Below are 14,300 nucleotides of genomic sequence, written 5' to 3'. Positions count from 1 at the left end.
ACAAATGTTTTCAGCCTGATTCTCAACCTGAAGATGGCCTGTGAATCAGGCTGAAAATGTTTGTTTAAATTATATTTCTCGGCAAGGATAAGGTGTTAGTTATATGTATCAATCAATTTGTGATTGAAACAAAACTTTTTCATTTTACATGATTTATAAAATTCTAAAATTGTTTCAAACTGGTTGAGAAGCATCATAAGTCAAAGAAAGTAAGAACTGAAAACTAGATTAATTTTGTTTTTCAAATCTTTTTGCAAGCATTATCAGTGCCCTATAACTTTTCTTTAAAGTTAAAAAATATTTGGTTTTTAGATGAATGTTCATAAATTCATTGGTATGGTTGTATGTTGTTGGTAATAGTAGATAGAAAACACAACCTTAATTAATGTTTAATAGACAACTAAAAAATTATATATATAATTTTCACAATAAACATTTTAAACTTCTTGATAATTGTACTTTTAATTATTATCAAGATAAGTTAGTTTTCTAACAATATCAATCATTTATTTAGTATATTATTTGTCTGTTTTATATAAAACTATAAAGCTCAACATATTATTTGACTGCTATCTTACAACAAATCATTGTGTAAGATTTGTGACATAATATGATCATTCAACACTGTTTAGTTTTTCAATTTGATATAATTTATAGCAGTATAGACTTAACTAATTGCATGTTTTTACTGTTAAAAGCAAATTATACAAAATAATAAACTTACTTGTTTTAAAATTTTATCAAACTCTTCACAACTAAACAATTTATTATAATAATTTTCATTTTTTCTTCTTACAAGCAAAGGCTTTTTCTCCCATAAATCTCTAAATTGAAAATATAAATGGTATATATTATTTCTTATCTATGAAAAAACAAATAAACAAAAAACACCACAAATCTAATATAAATTAGTGACTAAATTTTTTCAAGAATGCAATGCAGACTTTCTTGAAAGATACATGAAAATAATTAAATATATATAAATTTCTTTACCTGTTTTCTACTAGNTTAACACTTCCATTGTTACTTAAAACTTCCATTGTTGATGGAAGTGTTAAGCCTTAATCCTGTCTTTCTCCCCCCAGGGGGAATTTTGAAAAATCCCTTCTTAGTGTGCGTTTTCGTGATGTACTCTAACTGTGTACCAAATTTCAACTTTCAACTCCTAACCGTTTGGGCTGTGCGCTTATTATTATTATTATTATTATCAACCCGTCTCGATTATATTATAGATATATAATTTAGCAGGACAAAACAAAAAAAAAATTACTTAATCTACTAATTAAAATTTCCGTAACTTGAAGTGGCTGTTAAAAGCATTTCTTATAATAAATTTGTTCATTTTAACAGAATTACAGCCGATAGTTGGTGCTTTTATTATGAGAATTTCAATCAAAGGTAAGGTATATTTTGTGAATTAAAACGTGTTTATATTTTATAGTATTATGTAAAAATGACATTGATATAATAAAAATAAACTTGAAATACAAGTGATTTTTTAAAAGTATATACTGGAGATCTAAATTTATTCTTGGTATTATTTGCTTTTTTGTTTTTGTTTAATCCCAGGAAATTAAACAAAATTAGAAACAAACTTATTATTTTTAACAAAAACCAAATAAAATTTAAAATAAACACTTTTGATTTGTTCTCAGACTAACTTCAACTTACAAATTATGCTTGAAACAAAATATAAAAATAAACAAATATTTAAATAATTTTTTAAAATACAAAATGTAAAGCATTTTACAATAACTAAAATTATTTCATGTCTTATATTTAAATTGTATTATATTTTATATGATTAAAATAGAAAACACAATTGGAGATATTTCTTTTAAGTCAACAATATTTCAAAATCACTAATTACTTTAAACAGTTGACATGAATATGTTTTAAATTCTAGAATTTTCATTAAATTAACTAAAAAAAATTACCAAATTGATTTGTTATAGCAATATTACAAATGTAATATAATATATATATGAAGATTTTTAATCAAATTTTCAGATACAACTGTAAATGTCGTTTAACTTCTTATGAAATGATAAATATAAAACACAAGCATTTTATTACCAAAATGTTTTACATGATATTTTTTCTTGTGCTGATTAGTTAGTTGTGCTACCAAATTATTATTAAAAAAAGGGGAAGCAATATAGGACAATAAACAAGACAAAGGCACTGATTGAAAAATACTAGTACTTTCAACTTAACTTTAACAGATTATCTTGATTATGTTTTGTTTTGAAACAAAATCAATACATATAATCACAATTGTACAAAGACAATCTATATATATATATTTTAATCACATGACTGCAAACATTAAGTATCTTTTTTCAAAAAGTAATTGGAAGCAGCAATCTGGAAGTCAAATTATTTCAAATATTTTTCATGAATGTATACAAAAAGTTTGTAGAATGTAAAATTATCTTTAATACTATTGTTTCGACAAGCTGAAAAATATTTAGAAACAAAGTACAAAAAATAGCAAATTCCAAAATTATCCAATGATTGCTTTCTCTCGAAAGGAATCTGCAATCGACAAACTGCAAACTTTGATAATTTAAAAACTTGACCACACAAGACTGTACAACAACTATTCTGATACGTAGCTTCTGTGGAATACTAGTCCACACTATCTTAAATGACTGAAAGAGTTAGGAATAAGACTCTTCGTTCTGAAAGTGAAATACATTGTGATTCCTAACCACAAGATATTAAACTTAGGTCATGCAAAGGCACAACATCAGGATGGACCTCAGAAACCACTATGTGATTCAAAGATAATCATATCTTGTTAATAACAGGAGAGCTAGAAAAATAAATAAATTTTATCAAATTCACACAATACTGTATTATATTGAAAATTTTAAACTGAATATTTCACTTACATATTAAAATTAATGTCTTGCAGTCAAAGAGTGAGCGAACGTATATTTTCAAGTTTCTTTTGAACTTCGTTGAATGTTGGCCTCTTTTCTGGATCAAGATCCCAGGCATGTCGCATTATTTCATATACTTCTGGTGGACAACCTTCTGGGGCTTCCATTCGATATCCTTTCTCTACATGTTTTACCACATCAGCAAGTGGCTATACCAAAATTATAAAATATTTTAAATAATCATGACTATTTTTGTAAAGATGTTCTTATGTATATATTGGATTGATACTTACAATTCTTGGATAAGGCACTCTTCCAAAAGAGTAAATTTCCCAAAGTAAAATTCCAAAACTCCACATATCTGACTTGTTAGAAAATTTCTATTGAAAACAATTTTTTACAATAAGTATATTTAACATTACATGATGCTGTATAAATCAATTTTATATTTTTTAATTGATACTTACACTGTACCTGAGAGCTTCTGGAGCCGTCCATTTAATAGGAAATTTACCGCCTTCTAGATTAAATGTTTCGTCACGTGCAAGACCAAAATCACAAACCTAGAATTATTAGATTATTTCTCTTAACATTTAACAATTAAACCAAATAGCAAATGTCATATTAAATCAGTTATTGCTGAAAACATTTTTGCTGTTTCATTTTAATTCAGTATCTTCTTACTAGAAGCATATTATCAGAATGATAAATTATGGTAATTCTTATATCATAACAATGAATTGCACTTCAATATTACAAACCTAACAGATTATGCTAAATCTCATTAATATCAAACATTATGATTGTTTTCTTGACATGCATGTTTAGATAAGAAATTGAAAATAAACTGACATCAGAAATAAATGTTAAGCAAGCTATTTTCATGCAAAATACAGACGTATTTATTACTTAATTAATAACAATCAATTATGAATATAATAGACTCAGAGTAGAATATAAAGAATATACAATAGAGTAGACAGTAGAATATTTTGCTTCAAAACTTCTGACTTTTATAATCCCCCTTTTTACAATTGAAAATTTTCTGTTAAATAAATACTGCATAGCATTGTAAGATGAAATATATAAAATATTTCATCCTACAATGCTGATGCAAAGTTATATTCATTTCAATTAAAATGTGACTGGAGGGTTGGCACATCTTCGATGCCCTGTCATGACTGACACCACCACATCCCGATTGACACAGAAGCCAACGGCGTGTTGATTCAGTCACATGAGCGGCCGAGTGTGAGGGCAATCAGATCCAGGATCTAAATTTTGGGTCGAGAGACAGAGTACTGGAAGTAAAATACTCAGATACGAAAGTTAACAACTAAATACCTATTTATTTTCAACAAAGAGGAACACATGATACACTATATCGACTTAACCTATCTAGCTAGCAATCATGAGAGAGAGAGAGTTTACAATTGTTCACGAGTCGGGAAATACCTGCGTTGAGGGTAATGATTCTTGATTTGAAATTCTTGAATTGAGGTTGAGATTAGGATATTGAGGGTGAGGATTCGGATTGTTGGACCAGTCTGGACCAAGAAAGTTCTTTTAGGCAAGAGATCAGCAGATCATGGAAATGCATCACTTTTGCCATCAAGAAAGTGTAAGTGGAGATTTTCTCAGGTAGCTGGGGACAACAATTGTTAAGTATGACGACATTGACGATTGATTTTCATTAAAATTCGGAGTATCACAAAAAATTTATGAAATATATTTAAATTTGGTATTTATTGTTAGCAATTTAATTAAAGTATCATACAGAGCAAATTTATACTGTGTCATAAACTAAACTTGTGAGAAAGAGTTTGATTTATATTCATCTTGCTTAACAAGTTTTCAAGACAGCAATTATAATATAAAAACAGAGGTCTATGATATTTCTTTCTACATTGTAGAAATCTGTACAGTTCAGGAAATTTCATCACAAACTATGAAGCCACAATACAAAGTATTTTGATTATATGAAACTTATCCTATAAATATGCCAATTATATTGTATCTGTATGCTCACTGTTTCTTCATATTATACAAAATTTTGTATTTTTGAATCATCTATACATCATTTAGAAAAGACAGATACTAATATGCCAGAAATAATAATAAAATAAAATAGTATAATTTTAATACATCAATGAAATCTAATTCATTTTTAACAAGTTATGAAGAATCCTTGTTAGACACACATGATTTATGGATAACCCAAGATAACAAAGTGTCCTGTTTAAAGGAAAGAAGAGGTATAAGAAATAACCACATAGGAGGACAGATGGATAAAATAAAAAAACAACATGGTTGAATTTGAATTTGAGAAAATTACATACTGCATTTAATAGTACAATATAACCTCTGAATAGTGGCCAACATTAGGTCTGAGAAGTTTGTCCACTATTTAGAAGTAAATATAATAGACATTCTATTTGAAGGGTCTGGGATTTGTAAAAATGTTCATTAAATAGAGGTGTCCACTATTCAGGAGTGTCCATTAACAGAGGTTTTATTGTGTATTGATATTTTTACAGTTAGATAATTAAATTAGTCAATTTTCTTGCAACATTAGTGCATGATCTGTGCTAAGTGAAAGTGCTATTTGCAATACTTTTCTTATTCTCTTTATACAGCATTGAAACTGTTCAGAAATGCATGGTGTTTTAAAGAAACTAACAATGAAACAAAGCCAATATCAATGTATTGAAAATAAAATTATCTTTTTTATTTGAAAGATTTTGAAAAACTTAAAGGAATATGACTGTGGAAAATAACACAATTTTAAATAATTATTAATATATAATTACTTATATAGGCAGTGTATTACAATAATCTTTAAATTTGATATGATTGTTGATTCTAACTTTTAAGTTTTTAGTTAAGAGTACTATTAGAATTAAAAACTAGTTATTTTAATCTCAAAATTAAGCCATGTATACCTAATTACTAAAATTCTATGTTTAAACTCCTGTTCAGAATTGTCTGGAACAGATTTTAAAAAACAAACTGCAGTAAAATTTGTTATCTAATATATCCAGAAAGTAATTTTGTTAATTGGAAGAAAAGTAATGCTATCATTTGCATTTGTAGATGGTGTTAAAATGCAAATAAACAGTGTCTTTTATATAGATAAAAAGAAAACTGTTATATCCATGAACAAGTACTGAAAACATTTCCACAAATTCCTTGGCCTGTGCTTTGTCATTTTCTTTAAATTAATAGTAATTGAATGTTAGACAGCACTACTTATTTTCTGATGGTCAAGACTGAAAATATTTTTTCCTTTTAAAAATTACATATTTCATGTTCTAGAGGACATAATCCTCTAAATTTCACTGCAATACACTAATTAATTCCAAAAGTGTTTTAGTGGATAGGGAAAAAAATGATATCAAATAATCATTTAATTAGATGTAAATTATTAAAATAATTTCAAAGATTATCTCCATATCCACATAATACTTCATTAATTAAATCTTTTTAAATTATTTTATTTTTTACAGTTTTCACATTTTTATAAAATAAACTGGACATATAGCCATTAAAAATGTTTTAATTTCTGGTGGATTATCCATCTATTTCTTTAACTATTTGTTTTCATATACATTACACAAATATTGCTAACCAATTTAATAGAGAAAATATAAAAAGTAAGTTAATTTTTTCTTACCTTCTACTTATAATTCAAATTATTAAAAACAAGATTATTATGGTAGATACAGAAATTGTAATAAAGTAAAAGCAACTAATTAAATATATTATAGTTCCTTAGACTATACTGTATTAACCAAATTGGATATTTATAATTCTAGAGGTGGTATATTTCAATGATGAAATCAAATATTTGCGATAACTGATTATGCTATCAAAAAGAACTTTACAACTAAAAGAAAAAAAACTGTTATAAAACATACTCCAATATTAAAATTTTAGAATGTTTTGTCCTGCTATGCTTGCTAATAATATAAAAGCCATATTGTGCGCGCGCGCGCGTGTGTGTGTGTGTGTGTGTAGGCTACTTATTTTGTGGAAATATTAGCTATAGAATAAACATTTTTATCGATTTCGGATTGATGATTGCACTTCTGTTGCAGTGACGTCAGTGACCTCATTTAGTTCATGCTTGACAATGGAATTTCCCTTAAGTTGCATTTTTAAATATTTTGACAAATGGGGTATTTTGAACTTAGTTAAATTTAAAATTTAAACTTTAAAAATGATAGCTGCATCATGTCACTTCTATAACAAATGTTTTAAAAAAATCTTTCCATAGTGACCACATGACATTCTATTATCAAATTGCAGTAACGATCTAACGAGCTCATTATGTAAAAAATGTTATCACTCATCTAACTAACGTACACACACAATCCATCTTTGTTTTATCAACGTGAATTTAAAAAGATTCGCTATTTTGTTGAAAAAAAAAAAAAGAAAAGGCAAAGGGAAAGCATAAGTGTAAAATTGGTCAAGTAAATTCTAAATCTAAAAGAATAAGAACAACTGAGACCTCAAAAGGCTGTGAAGTTTGACTTGAGCAACCTCAAGTAAGAATGGTTTTGTCAAGGGCTGCAGAAACAGCATCACAACCAGATAGTATAAACTACTTAATTTGTAGAAATTTAGGCAATCCTTTTTGAATTTCTTGAAATCTCTACTTTTTTCAATTCTTCAATCTCTACTTTCTCATAAAAAGTATTCTGTCATGCTTGATGGAGGAATTTCTAGTATGTTTTAGAATTAGTATTCTTTAGTTGTAAAGTTCTTTTTATGAGGAAACTAAAAAAAACCCTCAAACACAAGTAATATTAATAAACATTCAAGTTTATAACAAAAGATAAAAAGCATTATGCATGCAAATGTTAAAAATAAGTTAACATTTTAGATCATAACATTAATTACTGAAATCTTACTTTTGCTACACATTCTTCAGATATCAGAACATTTCTAGCAGCAAGATCACGATGTATAACATGCTTTGACTCTAAATATTCCATTCCAGCACATGTATCACTACAGAAAAATTAACTAGTTTAAAACAACATTCAATAATTTATATTTACAAATTGTTACAATAATGAAATAAATCATACGTTGCAAAATTTATTTGGTCTCTTTTTGAAACATGTAAACGTCCTCTGGACCTCAAATAATCGACTAAAGATCCTTTGGCCATATATTCTGTAACAATGTAAATGGATGGACCATCAAACACTACGCCTAACAGTTGGACGAGATTATTATGTTTAAGAGATCTGGAAAAAATTTCAAACAGATATATTTGTTTTATACAGGAACATAAAAGTTATTAATTCCTAGAAAAATATTTGTGCTAAATAATCTGAAAATATCTGACATTTGAATTTGGAATTTTACATTAACAAAGTGCTACACACCTGTCTAGCACTTTCCTTTCTTGCGTTGGCTTTTAAAAATAATAAAAATTCACATTCACATAAAATAATATTTCTGAAACAATTTTTAAATAGATATTCCAATGTTTAAAAATTAAATAACCAAAATAATTTACAACTTAGTCAGTCTTAATTCAAGAAGTCAATCCTTTTTTAATGTTTAATATTTTTGGAACAGTCATTATCATAACTAAACTATAACTAATGGTTTTTCTAACAGTTTTTATTAATCAGAAACTACACCAGTATAATAAGTCCTATTAATAAACAAGGTCCAAGTAGACAGTATATACACAGAAATGTAAAACAGTAAGGACATAAAAGAATTAAACTACAACTAGTTCAGTTCTGATAATGGAAATAAATTACTTTACAAAAAAATATTAAACATTAAACAGGTTGTCTCCTAGAATTAAGGCCAATTAAATTATAAATTAGTGAAGATAAGGAGTTGAGAATAAAGATATAGGCTAAGTTCATTACAAAATACCAAAACTGCCAGATTTGCTAAATTATAATTATTTAAAAAAACTTTTAATTTAATTAAATATTGCCTGATAAGAAAATCCAGCAGTTTTAGTTGTTAAATTTGATATAAAATCTGAAGTGTATTTATAAAATTGAGATGATTTTTATGTATCAATGCCTAATATTTATTTATTTTTTTTTTACCTTTCAGGATCAGATCAAACTTTTTACAGAAATTGAAATTATTTTTGTGAGGATAAATATAAAAAAAAATCTTTAAAATATCAAAATATGATATTACTTACGTCATAACTGAGGCTTCAGCCAAAAAATTTTGAGCAGCTTTACTGGAATCTTTTAAAACTTTGACTGCAACTTTTTTATTTCGATGGGCTCCAAGAAGAACATCTAAAACACAAATTCATGATTAATTCCTTCTCCAAGAAAATAAATTATTGAATTTGAATTGAATGAATTATGGAATTTTAGTAATGCTTCTTAAAAATTATTTCTGTGTTTCTTAAGATAGACATACTAAGAATCAACTGGACATAATATAGTTCAATACAAAATATCATTTAACCTGGACTATTTGATTTTTATTACGAAATTTTTAAATAATAATTTCAAAAATTATTTTAAACAAAAATAAAATCAATTCCAGAAAGAAATTCTTCTGTGTGTGTTATTTTGCAAGTTGAAATTTAAATTACCATATTTTTATACAGTATATCACAATACATATTTTAAAAAATTTATTAAAATTAAATACAGTAATACCCCAACTTACGCGAACCCGGAGTTACGCGATTTTCAAATCTCATCGATTCGTCTTTTGTTTGAGCGCCACGCAACCCTTGATTACTCGCTCCCTCCACACTATTGTTCAGCTTATATGTTCGGATGTGTCACGTGGAATCCACACATAACTACAATTTATTTTGTGTTATTTATTTCTGTGTTTGTTATATCTACGGAGACTTGAGAGACTCTACTATGTCATCCAAGCGAAGTAGAACTAATTCTTCTGCATCAAACAAGAAAAAAAATACTTTATCTTTGGAATGTAAATTTAACATTGGGTATGTTCATAAAATTGAATGAGTTAAGCGAGAATGAAGTCATCATTATTCCTATTTCGTTAGACTTTTCGAACGATTCGTTACTAACGCGTTTAACTCGTTTGACTTTACGAACGTACCCATTATTAAAGACTTCGATACAAAAATGAAAATTTGTGAATTGGCAAAGAAGTTTGATCTACCGGAATTGTCGGTCAGAACAATTATAAAAGGCAAAGAAAAAATTCTCGAAGCTGTGAAAAATGCTCAATCTTTAAATTCAAGCATCATTCGTAAACGTCACAGTATTATCGCTGAGATGGAAACAATGTTAAAATTATGGCGTAATAATCAAGTAAATGTGAAAAATTGTAAAATAATATAGGCCTAATTTGTTATACATATGTATTATCTAAGATTTTATTAAACATTTTTTTCTAAATTATTGTTTTCTTTAGTCTCCGACCCCAATTAAAAATTATTTGTATGTATTTATATGCGAAATTATACCCCGACTTATGTGAATTCGACTTACGCGGTTACTGCTCAGTCCCACCCATCGCGTAAGTTCGGGGTATTACTGTACTATTTCAGTAACTAATTATACCATACACTTAAATATTTTTTTTTTGATTCAGATAATCTTAGTTAAATGTATTTCCATATTTCTCAGAACATATACACTTAAATGATTATGGATAACTGATTCAACAGAAAAAATAGTTTTATTCTTTTTATTTGGTACCATTCCAATTGTTATCAGGTTATTTTATTGTGTTATAACGTTGAATAACAGCAATTTGGTTATTAAAGAAAACTTATAAAATAAATGAACTAATTTATGTTTGACTATTCAATAAAAAATTATTTAAATTAAGAATACATAGAAAAGTTAGATCAGCTATAATTATAGTGAACAAAAAGAAACTATAACTCACACTCTAGCCTTTTTAAATCAGGAGAGAGACTTTTAATCAAATAAGCAAAGATTTTGAGCCCTTTTTAACAGCCATCAGGCTCTTACGCAAATTAGAACAAATTTTTAAAAGCAATAGATCATGGAACAGTGAACAAAATATTAACATATACAATTAAAAAGCCTATAATATGATTAGTTTAAATCTTCAAAGGAATAAAATCTATATAGCTCAATCAAAATAATTAATGTAAAAATCTAATTGTAAATTGTATTAGTCTAGGAATTTCATAACAATCTCCAGACCCATCAGACATTATCTTGGTCTTTAAAGTTTATCAACCTTCCCAGTTTTTTAGACTTAGATATTTCTAATGCTTCCATATATCATGATATCTAGTATAAAGGAGCATGATTACACAATCAGGAAAGGAATACTTTCTACAGCAATAGCAATGTTTGCTTCAGAGAAACAATTAAAAATTAAAAAAATATTTAAAACATTTTAGAGAGATACTTTTTTATTCACATAAATGCACTAAAAAGTAAAACATAATTTTTCTAAGCTTTTATAGTATTTTTGGTTGCATTAATAACTTACCAAGATTACCGTGAAAGCTGAAAAAACTTTTATTGTCTCTTAAGAGCATTTATGTGAATAAAAAGCATTTGTTTAACACTTTAAAAATATTTTTATTTTATGTATGTAACATTGAATTATTGAAATTCTTCTTGTTTTAACATTTAATTGAGAAGTGGGTTAAAAATTGAATTACAAGATTTTATGTAGACAATAGGGCGTGCACTTTTTGACACTAATAGGTGACGCTAGTGTCAGGCTTCCTGTTTCGTCTATCGTGCTGTGTATATACTGTTTAAAAATTATTATTTTAGTTATTTAGGTATTTTTGAAATGTTGGTTAATTGTTCTTTGCCTTAGTGCCAATGATAAAAAACATCCAGATTAGAAATTTTATAAATTTCTGGATAATCTGATAAGAAAAAAAAGGGAAGTAAAGATAAAAACTGGAAAGAAAATCAGTGGATACACTCGAATCTGTAGCAGGCAAAATTATAAGGACAGTTAATTTTAAATAGTTTAGAGCAGGGCTTCTTAAACTTTTTTTATTCACGACCCCATTTATGATTGTGATTTTTTCGCGACCCAAAAAAAAAATATAAAATAAAGATATATACAAATTTTCAAAAACAATAATGGTGTATTACTACAGTTCACTCTTGTGTTACAATGAAACAGAGATAACTGAATACACTGAAAAGTGACAACACTACATTAGTTCACACTACAGTGTTGCTGAATCATTGCCTCGCTGCACCAGAAGTGGCACAAAGCGCAACTCACAAAACCTATGACACAAACCATTTTCAAACTCTCACAAATTATTTTCGATATTTTGCATTAAAATCTCGCGATCCCAAGATTTCACTAAGCGACCCCAAGTGGGGTCGTGACCCATAGTTTAAGAACCCCTGGTTTAGAGTAATAAAACTCTACAAATGCAAATATATATTTATTGAATAATTGAATGGAAGGTTATTACATTACACCCAGTATTATAACAGTCAATCATTTTAAACTTTTGAATTATTAACAGTTTACATTTTAAACACTAACAACACAATGCCAAGAAATAGTGAACTTCCAGAGGCTGAAATTTGAAATATATATGAATTATAAGATGCTGAAAAGTTTCAGAGAAATAGCTACAATAATTAATCATTTTAAAACTACTGTGGCCAATGTATAGACAAAACAAGAATATTACGAAAAATTAACACAAGAAAAAAATTAACTGACAGAGATAAACAAAAGGTTTTCTTTGTATACTGGGTATACAAAGTATACCCAGTATACAAAGTATACTTTGTATGCTTTATACCCAGTATACTTTGTATACTTTATACCCAGTATACAAAGTATACTTTGTATACCCAGTTTGTATGCCAAATTTATGTTTGTATACCAGTATACAAACATAAATAACAACACGGTTTCGATAACAACAACAAAAGGTTTTCTTCCTTACAAAATAACAAGTAAATTAGTAGCTATCTACTAAACAGGTAACTGCTAATTTACCAAAATCTTTGTTCCATCAGATGATGTATTCATGATATCATCATCATAAAATATTGAAAAATGAAAGTGCTACCCAATTTCATACCTATTCACAAGCAACAAAGACTTCAAATAGGTTAAATCTGTCAAGAGCTGCACCAAGAAGTGAGAAAAAATTATGTTTTCTGATGAAAAAAATAGAATTTAGATAGACCAAATGGTTATGGATATTATTCATGATGTGAAAAGAAAAGCCAAAGTTAGAATGATTTGTCAGTTAGGAAGTGGCAATATAATGTTTGGGATGCTTTTGGATTTAATGGGAAACTGATATTGTATGGGACCCTGTATATATCAGTATTTTGTAAATCAGAGTAAGAAAAAGGAACTTCTTTTTCTTACTTTAAAGCTAAATCTAGTTTTTAGCTTTGATGATATGTAATTTTCTTTAAGCTTAAATCTGGCAATATTATGGTAAAATAACTAGCAACATTTATTTTCTTTCACCTCATTTTTATGCAATAGAAAAACAATAAATTCTAGTTAATTTAAAAATAAAGTTTCTTCCTTATCCATCCAGCCTGCATTGAAAAGATTGCAGATTATCTGGCTAAAGTGAAACCATAAATTTTCATCTTGTTTTATCCAAAACAGTGTGGTAATGCCTAAATTTTTAGTTTTGCTCCTAATTCAAACATTCATTTTTGGATAATGTTGGCTTTATCTGCTTATAACTTGGATAAAGCATGATTTATATGAATGAAGTTCAAAATTAATGGATTATTACTTGTTTTAACCAAAAGGCTTAGATTCAGCTAACATTAGCTGGTTAATCCTAGCTTTATCCGATTCCAGAATATAATTAACATATACAGTAGACCCCCTATAACGCGGGTTCCTATAACGTAGATTCCTATAATGTGGCAAAAAATTGCGACAGTATTCGTATAAAGACGTTAAAAGGGATGCGTAAAACGTCATCGCCAACTCGTCATCGCGGACGAGCAGCCGAACTACTTTCCACCGTCCAGCACTACGCTACGGAGAGTTTAAGCGGGTAAGTCGAGTTTACTATCGTCTGTACAGTTTTATATATAAACTAACTGCAAGGACCTGCTTCGCTGGGTTTTTATTTGTTCGTACATTTGTATGTAATATAGTTGTTTTTATATATAAAAGACTGTTTTTCTAAGTAATCTAGAATCTAGCCGCAAGGACCCGCTTCGCTGGGTTTTTATTTGTGGGCAAAAAGTAAAGATAGTGAAGATTAAGATAATTACATTATAGCCAATCTTACCTGTTTTCACAGAATGCAAGAATTAGGTCCCCCGTTTCCAGACTAATTAGAGACCTGGTCCCGATTCTATTTCTGAACGTCTCCTGTTCATGTCCGGTCAAACGAACTATTTTCAATGTTTCTGGAATGTTTACGATCGTTCTATAATCGAACCAATATTCGAATTTTATGTT

General features: G+C 27.8%; 1 protein-coding gene across 1 annotated transcript in view; it reads right to left on the bottom strand.

Annotated features, from left to right (window-relative positions):
• Nucleotides 1–1,824: 1,824 nt before the first annotated feature.
• The window catches only part of LOC111642369 (tyrosine-protein kinase CSK-like), a 92,782-nt gene continuing 80,306 nt past the window's right edge, over nt 1,825–14,300 (bottom strand). The window contains exons 8-14 of the mRNA XM_023388711.1: nt 9,079–9,181; nt 7,985–8,146; nt 7,805–7,904; nt 3,356–3,451; nt 3,182–3,268; nt 2,898–3,097; nt 1,825–2,818 (exon numbers count right to left, since the gene is read on the bottom strand). Coding sequence (XP_023244479.1) covers nt 2,921–3,097; nt 3,182–3,268; nt 3,356–3,451; nt 7,805–7,904; nt 7,985–8,146; nt 9,079–9,181 — 725 coding nt within the window. The 3' untranslated portion in view covers nt 1,825–2,818; nt 2,898–2,920. The remainder of the gene's footprint in view (nt 2,819–2,897; nt 3,098–3,181; nt 3,269–3,355; nt 3,452–7,804; nt 7,905–7,984; nt 8,147–9,078; nt 9,182–14,300) is intronic.

Source organism: Centruroides sculpturatus, unplaced genomic scaffold (assembly GCF_000671375.1).
Source record: "Centruroides sculpturatus isolate CEXI.00-Female unplaced genomic scaffold, Cexi_2.0 scaffold191, whole genome shotgun sequence".
NCBI lineage: Eukaryota > Metazoa > Arthropoda > Arachnida > Scorpiones > Buthidae > Centruroides > Centruroides sculpturatus.
Note: the sequence above shows the minus strand (reverse complement) of the source record. Positions and strands in the feature narration are given on the sequence as shown.